The 20,545-nt window shown below is 36.2% G+C and overlaps 1 protein-coding gene across 1 annotated transcript in view; it reads right to left on the bottom strand.

Moving 5' to 3' along the window:
* Nucleotides 1-6,191: 6,191 nt before the first annotated feature.
* Nucleotides 6,192-20,545, bottom strand: part of LOC140167026 (uncharacterized) — a 64,631-nt gene continuing 50,277 nt past the window's right edge. Inside the window, exons 11-15 of the mRNA XM_072190506.1 lie at nt 13,500-13,551; nt 13,034-13,107; nt 11,447-11,682; nt 10,490-10,933; nt 6,192-6,983 (exon numbers count right to left, since the gene is read on the bottom strand). Coding sequence (XP_072046607.1) covers nt 6,681-6,983; nt 10,490-10,933; nt 11,447-11,682; nt 13,034-13,107; nt 13,500-13,551 — 1,109 coding nt within the window. The 3' untranslated portion in view covers nt 6,192-6,680. The remainder of the gene's footprint in view (nt 6,984-10,489; nt 10,934-11,446; nt 11,683-13,033; nt 13,108-13,499; nt 13,552-20,545) is intronic.

Here is a 20,545-nt window from a genome sequence, read left to right as displayed (position 1 = left end):
TGAAATCTACTCCCCTGTGTGGTTGTCTTTGGGGTGTGGATTGCAACTGGAATAGCCCAATTCATGTATTTTTATACGTGTATGTAACTTAATTTGATTATTTTTTTGAAAGAAATCTACTGAATAGAGTCCGTCAGTGTGACGTCATATGCCGCCATCTTGTGGGTACACGCTGTGATGGTCGTTCGATCTCTATGCATGAACAGCAAAATCACTGTGTTGATGCGCGATAACAGCTATGTGGCAAGCTGCGCCCTACGCGTAGTGTCCGACGCATGAACACACAGATCATTTGTACTCACAAGATGGCGAAAGGCTGACGGCCTCTATTATTACCTTATACACAAACATTTTGGCTATACTGAAAACACCAAGACTGGTATGCACAAAACAAGTTAGACCAGATCTATAACTTTAGACCTGGTCTAAACAATGAGATAAAGCAAAGAGTACCAACTTCACCATGTTTGTTTGTCATGGTTAAGTTGGTACTCTTTGTTTTACCTCATTGTTTAGACCAGGTCTAAAGTTAGATCTGGTCTAACTTGTTTTGTGCATACGGACCCAAAAGTCTAACATACTTGGTTCTAAAGTTCTGAAATTTTGTGATGTCTATTTTCTTATGTATTTTACTGGGTTTTTTTTAAAATCCATATACTTGCCTTTATCTTAATTTCAAATTTGCTGCCTTTGGCTGTCAGGGACCAGATCATGTCACATTTAAAAGTTGTTACTACATAGCCCAGATTGGTTTCATTTTCATCATAGTAGCGATACATTAACTAGGATTTAAAATTGATGAAACTTGTTTTTTCGTTTATAAGCAAAACCAGATTGCACACATAGAAAGTGTTTCAGATTTTGTATAACGCAGCTCTTGAACCTGGGGCATTCCATTTATATAGTATGAATATAAGATTATGATGATAAAATGAAAAATTCAGTATATCCTATGTATGTGTTGCATATTTATTGTATATCTTCAGGTCTTATTTTGTAAAATACTAAGTTCGGTGATACTGTATAAAGACATTTGTAAATCTAAATCATGTAAATTGCAATAAATATGTTTATTACAAACATAGCCTTGAGGACTTATGTGTTTCATACCTATAACTAAGTTAAGTTGTCAGTGTGAGTTAAAAAGAAGCAAATCAAATCGAGGCAATTATTCTGTAATGTCTGCTCTAATTCAGGCAATAGATGTTTTGGAATAAACATCAATAAATTGAGCGATTATAGGATCATTAAAACTGCATGAAGATGTTTGCTGTGAGCGAAGTAGGCAATAGTTATCAAAGGGTAAGTAATTTCAGAAACTAAAAACTTCAACAAACTAGTGAAAAGTTTTATTGCTCAAAACTTCAAAGATGAGGATTATGTGCATACCCTGGGTAATCAAACGTGCATGCAGGCATGAGACAGGAGTTCTACCAAAAAAAAAAAAAAAATGATATCCTATAATTTTGTACAGAGGTGAAAAGTTGAGAAATTCCTCCTATCGGAGGAGAAATCTCATTCCTATTCCCTGCCCTTAGCTCCAGGTGGGGGTGGATGAGGATTATGTACATACCTTGGGTAATCAAATCCCTTAGCTCCAGGTGGGGTTGGATCCAGGTTTTTGAAAAGGGGGCAGACACTCATGAAGAATTTTACAGTTCGCTTTGATTGCCCAAATTTTACAACAAATGTGACCATGTGACCAACTTTTTTGAGAGGCTTCTAGGATAGGTATAATACACTATTACCTTTGTTGATTGAGTGTAATATTTTTGGCATGTTATTCAAATAGTCAATCGAAGTGGGCTGATTTGATATATACATTTATAAAAAGATGTGATGGGAGTGTAGGAGTTTGAAAGCTTGAGCAGTAAGTGGGTGGATTATCTAGAGGTGGTTGAATTGTGAAGTCTTATGTTTTGGGAATATGTATTGGAAGTACTGTATTCTCTCTATGCTCCAGGGGCATTGCACAACGAGGTGTTTATTATATGAGGCAAATTTTCGATTAAAAAAAATAGTGAAATAAGACACACTTTTGGTTTGCTTCTAAAATGAATTCAATGGCATATTTATCTGTAATACATGTAATAGGACATTATCCCTTTACATGTTTTGTGAATCGTGTTTCTTTATCTGAAAATACACCTAATTTCGCGAAATTTTCGAAGAGCACGAGTACCCGTGGATATACAGAGTGCCAGAACCGGGGTTAGAAGATGTATTTAACCTACTGTTTTTGACAATGTGGTTGTCTGTAAGCCTATATAATTTAAATTTCTTTTTTTTACAAGCTTGTCTGCTTCAAACTCAATCCAATAAAAATGATTTAGATAAAATATTGCCAAATGTAGACAAACATTAAAAACAAAAGGGAATGTGGTAGAAATATCATTCATAGCTTCAGCAGCCAACTTAATTGCAAATTTGCTATGGTAGTTAGTTGCATGCCAAAATATTGCACACATCAACAAGTGTAATAATACCTGTACCCCAGGCAACCAGGATACTTGCAAATATTATATTTATCATTACAAGTTGTAACATTATAAATACAGAAATGCCTAAAAGTGTGTCAAATATGCTACAACTACCCCTGCAGTGGTATATACCTTATCCGGCTCCAATAATCTTTGTTAAACACATTTCTGAAGAAGATTTCAAAAATAGATTTATCTGGCATATTAAACAACGCTCAAAAGCCTTCTGTATCAAATTCTGATTAAAATGATGACGATGAAGTTAATTTGAAATATATTAATTTTGTGACTATTGATTTTGTGACAAATAATTTCACAATTATACATGAAATAATCCAGGAACCATGGATTCGTTAGCAATTATTTTAAGAACATTTATTGCAATTGTAAACTTTACATAAATAATGGTAATAAACTTAATATATTCAATTTCTTCCACATTAATATGGATGAAAATATGCAGGAGCCATTTTCTTTCTCTAGCAATATTTTATGAATTTGTAAATAATAAATCTATAAATAAAAATGGTGATAAATTATTATATTAATTCTATGGCAAATATATTTCACATAAAATTATACAAGAGCTATTTTTTTCTCCAGCAATACTTTATGAACATTCATTACAATAATTATGTAAATAATAAATACATAAATTATAGAAATACCAATTATGGAAACATAACACTTAGTTGTAGATAATTATATACAAATTTCAATTTACAAATTAAGATGAAATTATTATACTTAAAATGTGTTGATATATTGTTAAGACGTTAAAATGAGATTAATGAGACAATAATGGCTTGTAATACTGGGATATTAACTATGAGGTCTCTTCCCACAGATAAAACTAAGATATGAACTGTGCTGATAAGATGTAAACTTTGCACACAAGTTGACAAGAAATTAAATTCTGCATTCTAGAGGGTCATTAAAAAAGTTCTACCTCCATCATCACATCTCTATTATCTTACGAATCAAGATATTGAAACTACCCATGATTATTTATTACTCATAAATCTTGGCTACAAAATAAAAGTTATTAAATGAAAATGTAATTTTTGCTTGTTTAGATACGTTGGTTAAAGCTAATACAGATTTGGTATGTCGGAAATGGTTAAAAACTGAGGCCAGTAAGCATCATATTGTAGCTTTGGATAGTTTTCATAAAAATGTTTTTAAGATGTAGTTGTCCAACTGCTTACTTAGGATAAATATTTTGCTCCTATTTGAGCTCCCTGACATAACTTGAGACTTCAAAACAAAATATGAAAACATCAAAGGGTTCAACAGAAACACATATGTTGGTGAAATTTGCCATATTTCGACTAGAAGGGCAATTCGTAAATACGTGCTTATATTAAGCAATGGATGCATCTTGTTTTTAACTTATGAACCAATTAATATGACTTGAACCAACAAGTGCTCACCCAATCGAAACTAACAACCCGGAAAAGGGTCAATCTGAAGGCTATTCTGAACATGTATCAGGTTTGCAAAATACACCATACCCATTAAAACTGCACTATCTGCAAGCATTAGATATTGATTAAATTATTTGAACAAAAATTAAGCAATTTAATTATTTTAAGAAATAAATCTGTAATGATTTCCACATAGATGTGGGCAACCTTTTTAATCAAAATTAGCCTTTCTTGTTAGACCATTTCCAACATATCAGTACTGTATTTACTTTACCCAACATATCTTAACAACTAAAAATCACATTTTCATCAAATAACTTTTATTTTGTAGCCAAGATTCAAGAATATAATCACGGGTAATTTCAATTTCTTACGTAAGATATTAACAGAGATGTGACAATGGAGGTACAACTTTTTGAATGACCCTCGTACATATATCCATATCATATTAAGTAGAGAATTGGGCTACACAATCTGCACAATGGGAATGATATCATGTTTTTATCTTAAAAAAACCTTGAAGATGCAGCTGTTTTCATCTTGATAACCATACCAAGAAAGCTACACCCATTGCAGCATCTTTAAATCAAACATTTCACCTGATATCATATTGATCATAGAATTTTGATGAAATTATATTAAAATTGTAACAAGGAAGAAAAATTTGAGCTGTTCAGTATACCCCTTGTTGATTATCAAAAAACTATGCTTCTATGTTCACCTACCCAGCATACATGTATTATGTTATTCCCAAATGTATGCCACGGGGTAAAATGCTTGAAGCTGGCTGTTCCATGAAAAATACCCTCCCTGCTCCGTGGAAAGCAAAGCTATAGGACTGGGTTAAAGAGACTGCACATATAATATTCCTAAAGAGATTCTCAAGGAAACATCAAAATGAATTGTTTCTAGGGTTCATTCTACAGGTAAGAGTCTGTGATCTCTCTCCCTCGGCAGAATGGTTCACAATTTGTGACAATGAGCTATTCTATTCACAATCCCCCTGTGAAAGATCTTGGAAATATCTTCCACATAGGGAGTATGAATTTCAAATGGAATGAACACATTAGCAGCTCCATTTGAAACTCACCCTCCCTCTATGAAAGATTCATGTTGAATTTTTCTCAGAGGGTGTATGAAATTCAAATGGAGCTGTTTAATTTGCTCATTCCATTTGAAATTCATACTCCCCCCCTTGTGCAAGATATTTCCAAAATCTTCCACAGGGGGAGTGTAGATTTTACATGGAATAGCCAAATGTTAGTGTTTGAAATTTCACTGACAAAATTGATTGGATTTTTTTTTTATTTTTACATTTCTTTAACCGCTGGCTAAATTTATAATTAATTCAATATTTTTAATTATTTTTCAACAACTAAAAATGGAACTGAGGTGATGCTTTGCTGTACTTTTCAGTACTGTGGGCCATAATGGCACATTTGCATATTTATCTCTAGGTTACCAAAAAAGAGGTTAATCAATGCAAATAAGTTTTATTTGATTTTTTTACAGTTCATACACAGGAGATGGTAGTTCATACCCAGGAGATGGTTCTATATTCTGGCATATAATATGATGTGTTGCTCTTATTTTTACCCTGTCTTTTTAATTGAAAAAAAATAGAGTGCTGTTTCATTAAATGTTTATGAAACAACAACCTGCTGATTTGGTTCTGTATAGCAGTAGTCTTGAATTTGATTCCGAGGGTGGACCACTTTGGACATTGCCAATGGCCGCAACCAGACCAGGGTCCAAAGGTTGGTAACCCCTGCTATAATAGCCCATGGGCTGCAAATACAAATATGATAGTAATAAGTAGGTCCTATGAAAATATTTATATAGAAATTATGCAGGTCTTTTATGGCCCTCAGCAAGAGAGCAACTTGGCGACGCCAGAGGGGAAAGGACTCAAACACTTTCAGGATTTAAAAACTCATTTTGTTTACTATTACCATGAAGTTTGGGGTGTTGAAAAAACAAAAACAAATAAAAAAAACCTGTTTTACTGGTGGACAGGCTTTTCAACTAAGGGAAGTATGTCGGTCGGTCAGGCTAAAATATCACAGAAAGCTTGACAAATCTGGCAATGAAATTGATTTTTTGCAAACATATTTTGAAAATGTTCTGCGTTTTCCTTTTCTTTTCAAAATATTTTCAGTGCAAGTCATCAAATTTTGGCTAAAAATAGCTGATTTTACATGTTTTAGCAAAATTTAAAAAAATAAATATTATCCCAAAACACAAAATCTGGGTTCGTTTGGGACAGTTAAACAGGGTCAAAATTGGCATTTATGCAAAGCAAATGAAATTGCTCTTTCATCAGTAATTAGGAGTTGTAAATATGGTTGACAAGCAGTTTCAAATTTAAGCCTTCTAAATTTAAGCCTTCTAAATAAACTTACTCATTAAACTTCCAGGGCAAGTTGATATGCTGATAGCAACGAGTAAATGGCCAAGTTGGTCAATTAAAAAATTTGATGACCCCTGGTTCCCAATCAGTGGCAGCAGTCTCATTTCATTTGGGTTGACAGCTTAAAACTTGGGATCAGATGATTTGCATGAATATTTAAAAAAAGATAAAAAACATTTTGACTTGCAATAAAACTGAGGTCTGATTTGTAAGAAATATAAATTTTAGTTACATTTAAAATCATGGCTAATACAACAATTGATTGTAAAAGAGAAAGACATCCGATGATATTGAGTTGTGATACTTTTCGAATGATATTGCCAGTTTTTCTATATTCCTCACTGGCACAGGGATATGTACATTTCAAAACATCTTCTGGGGATAGAGTTCTGGCGGACTAGGCGATTCTAGTTGTGGTTTCCGTATGGGTGACAGTGACACACAAAATGTTGGTCGCCACATCGGTGATGATTCACTCTCTGATTCGCACTTCTCGAATTGAGAAAGCATGTGGGGATGGTAATGGCGAGTAGTGCGATGTCTTTGGTTATGCCTGACAACACTAGATCTTGTGTAGCTATGTTCATTATACAGGTCAGGTAAGGAGGGAGACGGACCAGCAACCTCCATGTTCTCTATGTGATCCAGTATATCTGTTGATGAACCCTGTAATATATAACAAAATATAAATTGTGAAAATGTTACCAAATGCTGGAAAATTAAAGTACATGATTTATTCAACAATTCGATAAACTTACTGAATACAGCTTTAATCCTAAAAGATCAATAATGTATTTGGGGACAAAATATCAAAATTTTGTGTGCTTCAAGCACACTGGCCCATCAAATTTCTAAATTCCCTTTCATTTTAGGTTAAAATAGCCTGAAATTGACAATTGTTTGTGCACAAAATATGCATGTCGATGTTGATCCCTTCAAATATATCAAGATTAATTTGCGTCATGCAGATACTCTTAAGTTTCATCATTCATATACCAGAACTAACAGTTTTAAATTCACAGTTTTTAATAGATTTCCTGTTTATTTTGACAATTTACCCTCACATGTCAAGAACCAACTCTTGATGAGTCTTCCTAGTTTTTTACAAGGTACAAAAAAATATTTAAATGAAATCAGCTGGCAGGTCCAGAACTAATCCTGATATCTTTTTTACCTTTTTGGGTGCAATAACTGTAATTTCCTTTCTGTACTTTTGTATTTTTATTCTTTTTATAATTTTACATAATATTTTATTTAAATTTTTAGATGTTCATATGAGCTGCCTGGCCTGGTGGGAGTTTTTGCTCTTCATCCTGGGGGGGGGGGAGGGGGGGTCTCAGCCTGTTTTGTTGTTTTGTGTTTGCAGAGAGCCATACGGTTTGCCACTTTGAAAGTTGACTTCTTGTCACTGTTTGGCTTTCCCTGCCAGGTTTCTCTTGTTTTCCATCCTGTTTTGTTAATTTGTTGCTCCGACCCACCCTCCTGGGGGTTGGTGCTATCTGCCCAGCAGGCCATGTTGCTCATTTCCCATGTGTACATCCATATCGGGGCGGTGCGCTTGTCGGTTGCTGCATGTGTCTTGTTTCGCATGATAGCTGGGGGTGGGTGCCGGGCTTGTCTCGGGCCCGGGTCTCGGGTGGAGGTCGCTTCGGGTCGTCCCCGGTCGCATGGTTTGGAAATGCATTTCTGTATTCCTAGATCAGGTGACTTTGGTATGGCTTGGGGTGGCTTCGGCTTGGGACGAGTCTGGTATTTGTGTGGAATGGAGCGTGTGTGGCGGCCGACGGGTGCATTGTTTGTTTGTTTTGATGTGGATGTACACATGTGTAGTGCTTATATACATGTAATACTACTGGTGAATTTTTGTTTTGCGGGTCTGGTAGTTTGCTCGCGGGGCTGGCGGCACTCCTACTCTCGTTCCGGAGTGTGGGGACTTTGCGGTGGTTGGTCATATGCATGATTTGGTGAGTGTGTTCCTTCATCACCTTTGTTGGCGTTAGCCCAGCTCTCTTCCAATCGATGCTTTGGTTTTGATGTGACACGTGATCTGTGATGGCGGACTTGTTTATGAACTGACATGACCACTAAATCATGTGTGTGGCTGACTGCTGCGGGGAGCTGTGTGCTCTGGAGGTGGGAGTGGGGGTGTTGCTGGTTCATCGTGTTGTTGAAGGGGTCTTCCGATCGGGGGTGGGGCGTCTGGAGAGGGAGTGAATTGTTGAACTCGTGAAGCAGTTTACCATTGGTATGTTATCTTACAGTCCTGATGAACTTATTCAAGGGGCTTATATATTCGTTTTTAAATATTTTATTGTTTTTGATGTAGTGCTTATAAATGTGCAATATATGTATTTTATAATGTTTTTCTGGCGAATAAAATGAAATGAAACGAAATGTCCCCCTAATTTTTAATGCTTTCGCCACTGCTGATGATGACCAGCAAAATCATGACTTATATCACTACCAAACTTTTGGTGAAACAGTTAAATTTTAATTAAAAACTAAACAAAATGTTCAACTTCCTGTAAAAACAGATTATGAATAATGTCATGACAGATTTGAACAACAACATCAGACAAAGTTTAACATAATCAGTTCACTGGATTACAGAAGTAGGCTAGAATATAGAACGACAAGAAGTATTATAAGTCTATACTTAACTCTCTTCAAGCGGGTGTCGACTGCAGACGACATGTTTGAAATTTTTTTTTAATTCCAAAATTTCAGAAATATAAATGTTCATGACCATATTATTTGGAATCAGCATGAAATATGCATTAAAATGAGTACAAACAAGCCTAGTATTGGTTCAGTAGTTCTTAAGATAGCTCTTGATATTTTGAGAAAATATTTCAAAACTTGATCTTTTTCCGTTGAATTGCATGGCTAGCATGCAGAGCATTAACTATAAGTATATTAGTCTAGTCCTGTAAGTCTAGGCTTATTGTATCAGACTGTTAATCTTTACCAAACCAAAATGTTACATCTCTCTTTTTAAAATGCAGTCAGAAATATAAATTTTGCATTGATTACAAGGGAAATTATTCACGATATCTAGACATTTAAATGTTTTTCTTTTGCAGAGATTAGGCCTAGTTACATATAAGCAGAGTTTGTAATATATGCATTTATCTACAGGGTTGCTACAGACCAAAGACTCAGCCAGCATCTCACAGGGTTGCCAAAAGATTTCAGCCCGAATCGCGGGTCAAAAAATTGAAAAGTTGCCCAATTTTTCTCTTTACCATTAGTTTCTATGGGGCAGGAAACTATCTGAAGTCGCGGGAGCCAATGTTGAAAAGTCGCCCAAATTTTTTCTTAACCATTGGTTTCTATGGGACAGGAAATTGTCAAAAGTCGCGGGAAAAATTTTCAAAAGTCGCCCAATTGGGCTACCAAATCGCGGGTTTGGCAACCATGGCATCTCATCAATGCAGCAGTGGGAAGCTCTCAAGTGGGCCAATTTGCAAATTTGCAGTCAAAAGAATCATTGGGCACTTTATTAATTAATGCTTTGCATGCCAACAATAGGCTTCAACATAAAATGTCCCAAGTTTTGTGATATTTTCTCTACATATCAAGAGCTATCTCAAGAACCACTGAACTAATGCTAGGCTATTCTGTCCTCACTTTAATGCAATATTTATGCTGATTCCAAAATATGGTCATGAAAATGTACAGTTCAGAAATAGATTTTTTTTAATATGTTGTCTGCAGTCAACACCTGTATGGAGAGGGTTAATTGCAGCAAAGAAATCAGCCAATTGGGCAGGTAGCACAATATGACTGACTACACTATAGCCAAAATATTAAATTCTTGATCATGAGAGCCAACTTGGGTACGCACAGTTATTTGCGTCGAGCATACTACGCAAAGACCGGCGCTTACGGCGCAAATACAGCTTTTGAGAATTGACCAATCACACGGTCGTAGCAAGGTCAAGTTTCGGTCATGCAGGTCGTGCGATCGTGTTATTCTATGAAAAGTACGCTGACGCAGAAGGTACATCCTCTCATGATCGAGAATTTATTATTTTGGCTATAGTACACTTCCTTCTACAGCCTTTTTGGAAAATTACATTTTCTTGGCTGCACTGGTTGAATATAAATCTATATATAATAAAATGTGGTTTGACTTCAAATACTTTGCTTTTTGGAACAAATTAGATTACCTCATACATGGGATGTCTAGTGTGAACATCTTCATCACTCCTCTGCCTCAATGACATCGAAGCATCAGGATACATATCTGGTTGCCATTCCACCTTACACCTGTCACTGCCAAGTGATGATAGATTCTCGGCTCGAACACTACCAAATCTACTACTATGTGAAGTCCTATATATATCCTCAATGTTATGTGATGATGTATTATAGTCAGTAGTATAAGATTCATTTCTCATCTGCCTTGGTATTTGGCTCAGTGGTTGCATACAAGAAGAGTTTAAAACAGTTTCTCTTTGTTGCATACGTTGCTGCTGTGCACATTCAGCTGCCACTGTTTCAGCAAAGTGAAGAAACTCCAGAGCATTATCAGTGAATGATGATGGCCTCAATGAGTTATCCTGGTGACTCTGATCTATGTGTCTGGGTAAAGGATTACTAGCTGTTGTTGCCTGTTGAAGAATCATTGAGGTAGTTGTGATTAAAAATACCTTCGAATAAATACTTTACATGATGCTTGATCTGCTACTTGGAAAGTGATATATTCAACTTTGAAAGTGATGTGTACATTGTGTGCTATTAACAGATTAATACCAATATGATTTAAACAATGTCTTTGTGTGATTTTAATGCAAAAGAATACCAATTTCATATGTTGGATATAGTGTTTTGTTTGTTAGATGAAATAAGCTGCTTTTATATGACAGAGAATGGTGCTCTCTACTATTCCCTTGGATCAGACACTGCTAAAGACCTTTCATCAGGACAAGTTGTATTGTCATAAACTGACCTACCTATTATTGTTTGGGATAAGGACATGTTGGTTCAAGAAATCACCCAAATTATCATTTTGTTTTTGTGCAAAACCATACATTTCAATACATTTCCCCAGTTTATTCAGCTTGTTATGCTGAATGTAACCTATTTTAGACCTGTTGCCCAATCAATGGACATGGCCACCTTACCTTGGGAACATCATGGAGCATAACCTGATCTTGTGAATGGTGTTGGGTATCTTCATGAGCACCAGCAGTAGAAGCTATATTATATTTATTCGATCCAACCTGCACACAGGCTGTAGCATGGTGTATGGATGCAGGTGCCCCATCTGATGGGATGGTACCATGAGACATTGCAGGTGTCTTTGAGCGAGTCCCTGGGGTTGGCTTTATGACAGCAGGTGGTTTACTGGATTTAGTTTCTGAAAATAATGATAACGTTGCATAAAAATAAGGCACAAACCAGACTTATTCCATTCAGTGACAATGTTCACCTTATGATATCCTCACTATTCCTCAGTAGATGTTACTTTTAGGTTTATTGTCTTCAAAAGTTGAAGCATGGATCTGTAATTAAAGGTAACTTTGTGCTATCTTCAGTAGATAAAGAGTTTTTTACTAAAGAAAACAATGTTAATCATGATACCTTTGGAATATATACAGGAAGCATTTTTAACCATAACTATAGCTTAGTTTTCAAATAGCTTTGTGCTATCTTCAGTAGATAGTATTGTCAACAGCTATTATTATGATTCCTTTAAACCAGTGGTTCCCAAACTGGGCCTTGACCCTTTTGGAGTTGTGGCCTTTTCCAAGAGGGGTCAGAGGACTTGTCAGAAAGAAAAAAAAGTGCAGGGTACAGTGTTGAAACTCTTATTTGAACCATTTTAGCATTAAAATTGCTCATTTTTGCACACATTTGTCCCTGTCAATTAATTCTGGGAGCTAGTAAGTGGGATGACTTAGAAATTGTGTCCCCCCCCCTGGAAATTTTGCCTGGTATGCTGCTGATAAGGTTTTAAGTAACAGCATTTATATTAGGTTGTGGGTTGCACCATATTTTTCTATGAAATTGGGTCATGGAAAAAAATAGTTTGGGAAACCCTGCTCCAGATGAAAGTGATTGTTAAACTTAAAGTATAGCATATATCATTATATAGCTTTGTGCTATCTTCAACATTTAGCATTGTCAATGGATATTGATGATACCTTTGGACTACATTTTTACATGTTCCTTAGATTATATATAGTAAGTGCTATCTTCATTAGATAGCCGTGTCAACGCATACTGATCATGAAATATTTGGACTATCTCCATAGGAAAGCATTTGTATAACTTAAAATGTAGCATAAATATATTTAGCTTTGTGCTATCTTCAGTAGATAGCAAAGTCATTGGATATTGACAATGAACATATTTGGACAATCTCCAGATAAACAAAATTTGCTTAACTTTAAATGTAGCTTAGATTATAAGATTTTAGTTTGGTTTAGTTTGTGCTATCTTCAGTAGATAGCAGTGTTAACCTTTGGACTAGAAGAAAGCATCGTTTTAAAACTTAAAATGTAGCATTATTAAAGTACTATATCTTTGTGCCATCTTCAATAGAAAAAAGCCCAAATATGGTACAATTACCGAAAAAGGTGCAACTTGCTAGACTTGAGTCCAGTCCTCGCTTACGGAGTTTAGGGTTAGGGGTTAGGGCAGGCAGTCTTGTAATAAGACTAGAAGAGTTGCACCTTATTCGGAAATTGCTCCCAAAATATACTAACCTGAGTTTTGATGAGGTGCAGACTCCATGTATTTCCTCACTGATTCAGAACTAATTACTTCATCTTTCCCTGCACTAAAAGTAACAAAACATGTGCATATAAAAGACATATCATCATATAATCTGCTGAAATGAAAGTATATATAGGGACAATTATGGTAGTGCCTGCAGGGGTGTCCCACAATTAAATCGTTCACCACAAACTTTCTTGTTTTTAGTTTTTGAAAAGTTTTAGGATTTTTTTCTTTCGTATTTTTAAGATCCGCATTAAAAAGCTGGGTTGTATGTACTTTCAGTTTGTGCTATATCTTTGCGGTTCTTGGGGCATATGTCAACTGGAAGGCCTGCACAAAATTTAACATTTATGATGCACATTGCATTTACACAAGGAAACAATCTTTAAATTTTTCTCAGGAACATGTCCAAAAGTGATGCTTTTCCTTGTAACATTAAAGAAATTCTCTTACCTATTTGACTTCATTATTTTCTGCAATTCACACTTGATTTCTCCTGCATGATCTGTAATAAACAAACATATCAAATCACTATTTAAGTCGCACAATTTTGATCATTTTGAAAACCTAAAATATGTGATACCTTAGAAACCAGCAAGATAAGATTGAATAGTTCAACAACTAACCCCTCACACCTTCTAACCCACTTACCAGTACCAGGTAACAAACCTAATCTCAGCTTAATCCAAACACTAGGATTAGGAGGTATGAGGTACATTAAGAGGAGTATAAATTTAAAAACTGAAATGGAAGCATAAATAATGAAATACTACTAAATTAATCTTAGATTTGAGTTAAACTTATCCAAGATTTTGCCAATCAGTCATGATATTATTTGCAAATCACGATACTGATGGAGGTAAAAAGATAAAACATGAATTTGATTGAATGCTTGATCTATTTTCATACAAGCCTTAAAGCTATAAATATGTTAGACCTCCGTGATCTAAACAGAAACTAGTGCAGTTCAATGGAGTATGATACTTTAATCATTTTAAAAAGCTCAACTAGTTTATAAAAGATAGAGATATAACATTTGCAAATTGAATTAAATGAACTATTTCATATTCATTTCATTGCATATTGATTAATCCAGGTTTGTTTGTTTTTTCATCCAATTTCATAATATTTGTATTTGTATAATGTTTCATCTCAATGAATAAAGAATTGACTGATTGATAATGTAACAGAGAGACTAAACCTGAAAAAAAGAAAAAAAGAAAAGAAAAGTAGGTTGATTATTTTGTAGAAACTTCCGAGTGGAAATATAACATATAAAAACCGTTGAGTTAATAAAATGGTCCAAGAATTGGGTCTGCCTGACTAAGACACATTATATTTGATCCCATTGCAAATATGCCTCTGTAGTACAAACATGATTTAGGAGTTTTCCATGTAATTTGATTAATTTCCTCTGTGTCTTGGATATGAGACATTATTAGCTTGTCAAGTGGTAAGGCAATGCCTACTAGCTACAAGCAATATTGCACCAGTTGGATCAAGTACTATTTCATATCAGTCCCAAATGTACCCATAAGATGTATTATTTTTTCTTTACTTGCAAACAGCTTAAAGGTGTTGTGTACATGAGTGTGTTAGAATTTTTCTTCTAGGCAGTGCACTTGGATTATATGTAATCATAATCCTAAATTGATCCCGAAATCCATAATTCATGATAATCTGGAAGATTTTTACCCAGAACACAAGAACCCAGAACCTGAGACTATTTAGGATGAACAGTCAACAGATCCCTAAATTAACAGGAAAATCTAAGATTGTCATAATTGACAATGAAATCAAATACATTTTACACTGAGCAATTTCACTATGAGAAATCTGCCAAAAATTATGTGTTGGAAACAGACAAAGTACAAAATTCTCATCATAATTTTGAGATCATGTGTTCTTTCTTATGTTCCTTCAGAGGTAAATCAGTTGTTCATCTTAAGGATATTATAAGATGTCGATCAACCCAGCACAAGTTACAGTATTGAACTCATAATGAAACAACACCAGTGTAGTACTGTATTTAATGAAATGTCTATCAATTTTATTAAAATCACAACATCCTCTCATCGCTAACTTATCATTTGTGATGAGAAGGGAAAACAATTGGCATACTTTCATCCAATACTCATACGGGCCCAGTCACAGCTTACTAGGACTGCAACTGCAGCAGCAGATCTAGGCCTTGTCATCAGCGCACCTAAGACAGAATATATAACTGCAAACTGTAATGCCCAACCAGCACTTGAAGTCTATGGTAGTACCATCAACCATGTCACAGTCTTCAAGTATTTGGGTTCCAAGGGCTCTAGTGTTGGAGACCTAAAAAGAAGAAAAGCACTAGCTTGGGCAGCTTTCTGGACACTGGAACGCCTTGGGAGAAGCCCGTCCTTGCCAATCGAAACAAAAATCAAGCTGTTTCAGACAACGTGTGTTGCTGTTTTTCTGTACGGGTGCGAGTCATGGGTAATTACCAAGGACATGGAAAACAAGATCAATGCATTTGCAACATCTTGCTTACAGAGTCATGTTAAACATCAAGCGTGTGGATCGGATTCCAAATGAAACCATCTACAACCTGACCAATACCACTCCACTGGTTGCCAGAGTCAAGATTCATCAACTCAAATTTCTCGGCCATATACTGCGTCTTGAAGATGGCGAGCCTGTGAAAGAATATGCATCGTCAACCGTGTAATTGAATGGGATTATTTTGACATTTTAAAACGCTTGAAATGTCACAAACAAATAGGCCTATGTTGATACATAATATAAATACAAGCTAAAACCGTTGGGGTTCGATAATGAACCCCACAAAACTAACCGACTATATTGGAAAATGCCATACGGCCGGGCGGTTTCACAAGTTGCCGGCTCGATCATGTCATCCGCCGCCTGAAACAAACATGTATACAAGTTTGTCACTGTTCTGGCAAAACCAGCAGCTGCCATGTGTTATACATAGAATAGACAATTGGGTAGCTTCAATTGCTTCAACTCGCTTCAGTTGTGGAAGATAAATGTAAAGCCATTAACACAGGGGAGTATGAGTTTCAAAATGATTAACCCTGACCAATTACATTTGAAAAACACACCCCCTATGGAACATATCTTCAAAATCTAGTGTGGATTTCAACTGGAATAACTGAAAACTTTATTGGTCAGCTTGACTAACGTAAAGTTAGTCCAGATGGTGCCCATCTTGACTAACGTAAGGCTAGTCAAGCCTGCTTGACTAACGTGCTTGACCAACTTGAAGTTAGTCGAGCCGGCTCGACTAACTTGCTTGACTAGCTTGGCCGTTAGTCACGCCTGCTTGACTAACGTTAGGTTAGTCGCTTTCGACTAGTTTATGACTAACTTTAAGTTAGTCCAGATGGTGTCCATCTTGACTAACCTAACGTTAGTCAAGCAGTTCTAAGCTAGTCAGGCAGCTGCTTGACTAGCCCGGGGGGGGGTCACTCCCATTGTGGCCTCTACACCATCCGCGATAATGAAAACGCGTAAAAAGGGTTGTTTTTCGTGGGTAGGGGCGATACGCGCGTATCGCGTTTAGGGTGTCAAAGACATGAAAAATTGGAAAAAAGGGTAGCAAAATTGCAATTTCTAAATAAGCGGAAATGAAATTTAGGGTATGAAATTTGATGTTAGGAATGAAATCCCTGTTTAGGGTGTCGTTTTAGCCAAGGGTTAAATCCTTGTTTAGGGTGCTTTTCAAAAGTTGATTATCGCGGATGGTGTACAAGCCACAATGGGAGTGACCCCCCCGGGTTGACTAGCTTGCTTGACTAGCGTGCTGCAAACCATGTTACTGGTAAAAAATTGGGAAAAAAAAAAAGAGACAAATGTGGATGTTTATCTTGTCTGGTGGGATTTATTCTCATAGTTTTGCGTTTTGAAACTGATATATTACTTGAAGAAAATCCTCTTACCTGGTAATCATGATGACAACACATTTATGACCACTTACCTTCATTGGGAATTGAACTCGGACCTGGAGATTACAAACCCTATACACTCACCACTAGACCACGGAGGCACTTACAAATAATGGAACATAATATTAGTACTTATCATGTTTAGTATGCTTACCTTAGATTTTAAACTCTGTAATCGCATGTGAATATCCAAAATATCACTAAATTACATTAAAAACCATCAGAAAGCTTTTACAAATATAAACAGTAGTGTTGTTAACAATGATGCTAGTACCAGGTTGTCAATCCTAAACTTTCCATTCCGATAAATATTATTTAACTATTACTAGACAACTACGTATAATGGGGTAGCCATTTCAAAGCAATTTCCTATGTGTTGAACATGCACGTGCAAAGCGGTTGCGCAATTCAGTATTGTGAAATGAAAGTTACGAAAGTCATTGGCTTGACTAACCTAAAGCTAGTCAAGCCGGCTTGACTAACCTAAAGCTAGTCAAGCAGGCTTGACTAACCTAAAGCTAGTCAAGCCGGTTTGTATCTTCAAGTTAGTCAAGCCATCGATATTGTAAGCTAGTCAAGCACCGCATTACACGTTAGTCAAGCAGGCTTGACTAGCTTATCAAAATTGCAAGCTAGTCCAGCAGGCTGGACTAGCTTGAGCTCTGGCTTGACTAATGTTAGGTTGGTCAGGCGGGCTGGACTAACCTGCTTGACTAGCTTTAAGTTAGTCAAGCAACTGCCTGACTAGTTTAAGTTTTCAGTATAGGCCATTTGCAATTTTTTTTGCCCTCTATAGTCTCAAATGGCTGACTACAGCACTGCTGCTTCTGTATTTTTACACATGATCATTCACAGGACTCCCTCTAGTAATTAATTGTGTTTTTGTTGTAAAATGTCATAATCATCAAATTCAGCTTAGTTCATTCGATACAAACATAATCACTATATACTGCTTGAAAAGTAAAGGTTCAGCACTAAAATTGTAGTTTTGTTAATTGTACAAATTTACTAAATTTAAAACAGAAATCTGAAGTGGCTGACATTTAAGCTTTCAAGTGCATGTGTTTAATTGCCTTTGTGTATTACCTTAGCTTGCAAATCAGATAAGGAAATTAGAGCGTAGTGAAGATAAAACACTTCAATATCCTGTGTTTGCCACCTTTAGTGTCTTTAATTGAAGACTGAATTGTATAGGTTGCCACATTATCAATCCACTTATCGCATATCTAGATCTATTTTTATAGCAATTAAATGGCTGGGATGATGAAATACAAGGAGATGGAAAATGGTGAAGTGTTAGATTGGATTTGATACATGTAAATGGAGATAAAACTTGAATAAAGATGATGCAAAATCATGAACAGTGTCAGTAACCCTCACCATCCAGCCTCACCATCGATAAATGGAAAATAAGAGGACCTCTTAAGGGAACAAAGTTTGAGATGATGTCCTATAAACAGTGGCGGTACCAGGATTTTTTTTTGGGGGGGGGAGTGAATTTCAGGGGGAGGGGGCAAAATCAACAAATTTTGTGCAAAATTGCTGCAAAAAGTGAATATTTTTTTGCAATTTTGGGTTTTTACTGGGGGGAAAGAGTTCTGACTGGGGGGGTTACCCCCCCACTCCCTGTGGCACCACCCCTGCCTATAAATGAAAGTGCTTTCCTTAGGAGGCTAACCCCCTCCAACCTATCTGAAAGGTAAATATGAAATGTTGAAAATTTCAACCCAAAAGACGGACTTTGACCAATACTTGAACTAACTAGTTTTTACAAAAGTAACCCCCTCTCTAATGAAAGGAATTTCGTTTATAGGACATCATCTAACTTTTGGTTTGTTCCCTAAACAATAAAGTTAATTTATATTCATTGGTTTCCTACAGAATGAAGTAATTGACTGCATTATTGGATCAAAACTTACATACACATGGAGACAGAGAGAAGTAGGGGGGGGGGGGTAGGGGAGAGATACAGCCAGAATAGCCATTCCAATAACTAGCTTTTTCTTTATTTTTAATGTTCAGTTTTTGGTTCTTCTTTCACTTTCTAGTGTACATTTTAAAATGTTAATAAAGATCTTCATTTTATTTGGAATTGCAAAAAAGAATCAGAAATCAGTTATCTACATGTCTATACATTTTCTTTAGAATGAGATGTCCCACAAACATTGGCAGTGCCAAGAACGTTTATTAGTCCCCATCAGTAATAAGCATAGAGTCTTTGGAAGTGCTAGGCATCTTAATAATGCGTGTCCATCTTCACAGTATAGATGTATCTAAAAGTAGGCGGTGGTCAAGTTCGGAGGTGGGTCATGTGCAAATGGGGTCAGATAGGATTAAATTGCTACAGACCTTGTCAATGTAAACTACAACTGTCATGATCAAGTCACAGCCAAGATATGGGTAGACCATACCCTATTACATAATAATAGGTGAGAGCCTTATTTTCCATAACAACACTCCCTGTGATCGTTCATATTTACCCTTTAACTACTTCAATGGGCTGGGGATCTAGTGGCTGGCGATCCTCCTAGTAAGTAGTATGGACTCTTTTAATTGGGGGAGGGAAATTTCCACCTCCAATTTCCCATGCATAGAGCCATATAAGCACAGGGGCTATTTTAACGTGCCTCACTGTCACGTACGTGTCGAGATAAAATATTCGTACAGTGACAATTAACAATCTGTGTATATGCTTTAATACTAGACAATGGTAGAGCCTTTCTTACGGTCACATTCAGGTAAAAATGTCAATTTTTTTATTTTTGAAACGCACTCTACTTCATCAACACTTTTATCTCATTGCACGAACGTGACAGTGAGGCACGTTAAAATAGCCCCTGTATAAGCACAAGGCGGAGACAAACCCTGGACGGCTAGTGCTGATCACTACTTGCTATTGATACTTGCAAGTGTTTTTGCCATGTCTCTACTTAGAGCTAATGCATGGGATGCATTTAACCTTTATAACTGGAGTCATTTGCAAACACAAACACTTTTATATCAACAGACTTCTGTTGAAGGAAAACAACTTACTAATGACGTTCATGAATATTAATGATTTTCTTATTTTTCTTGAAACCTTCAGAAGTAGCTGATTATATGTTTACACTCTTGGGCTATTCCAGTTGAAATCCATACACCCTCTATGGAAGACATGACCCTAGTCTTCCACACAGAGAGTGTAAATTGCAAATGGGTTTCAGTGGCGTAGCGTCATATGGGCACAGGGGTCGATTTGCAATGGACTGCAAAATTTACAAATCCCATAGGAAAATTGCCAAAAAATGGCCTGTGCCCCTCCCCCCATCAGACCCGGTCCCCCAATCATGGTCGGTGCCCCGCCCAATATGATCACCCACGCTACGTCACTGATGGCAGGCATGAGACTGTACTTTCCTATAAAAACTGAAAAAACTAAAAATGTGTGTGTAATTGGGCAAAAAGTATCCAAAACAGGCTGAAATTAAAATAAAGTTTAAATTTTAACTTTAAAAAAACTAAATTCAGTTTTAAAACTAAAAATTCTCATGCCTGTGATGGGGATATCTGACGACT

This window comes from Amphiura filiformis, chromosome 12 (genome assembly GCF_039555335.1).
Source record: "Amphiura filiformis chromosome 12, Afil_fr2py, whole genome shotgun sequence".
Taxonomy (NCBI): domain Eukaryota; kingdom Metazoa; phylum Echinodermata; class Ophiuroidea; order Amphilepidida; family Amphiuridae; genus Amphiura; species Amphiura filiformis.
This window is presented reverse-complemented; position numbering and strand designations above follow the sequence as displayed.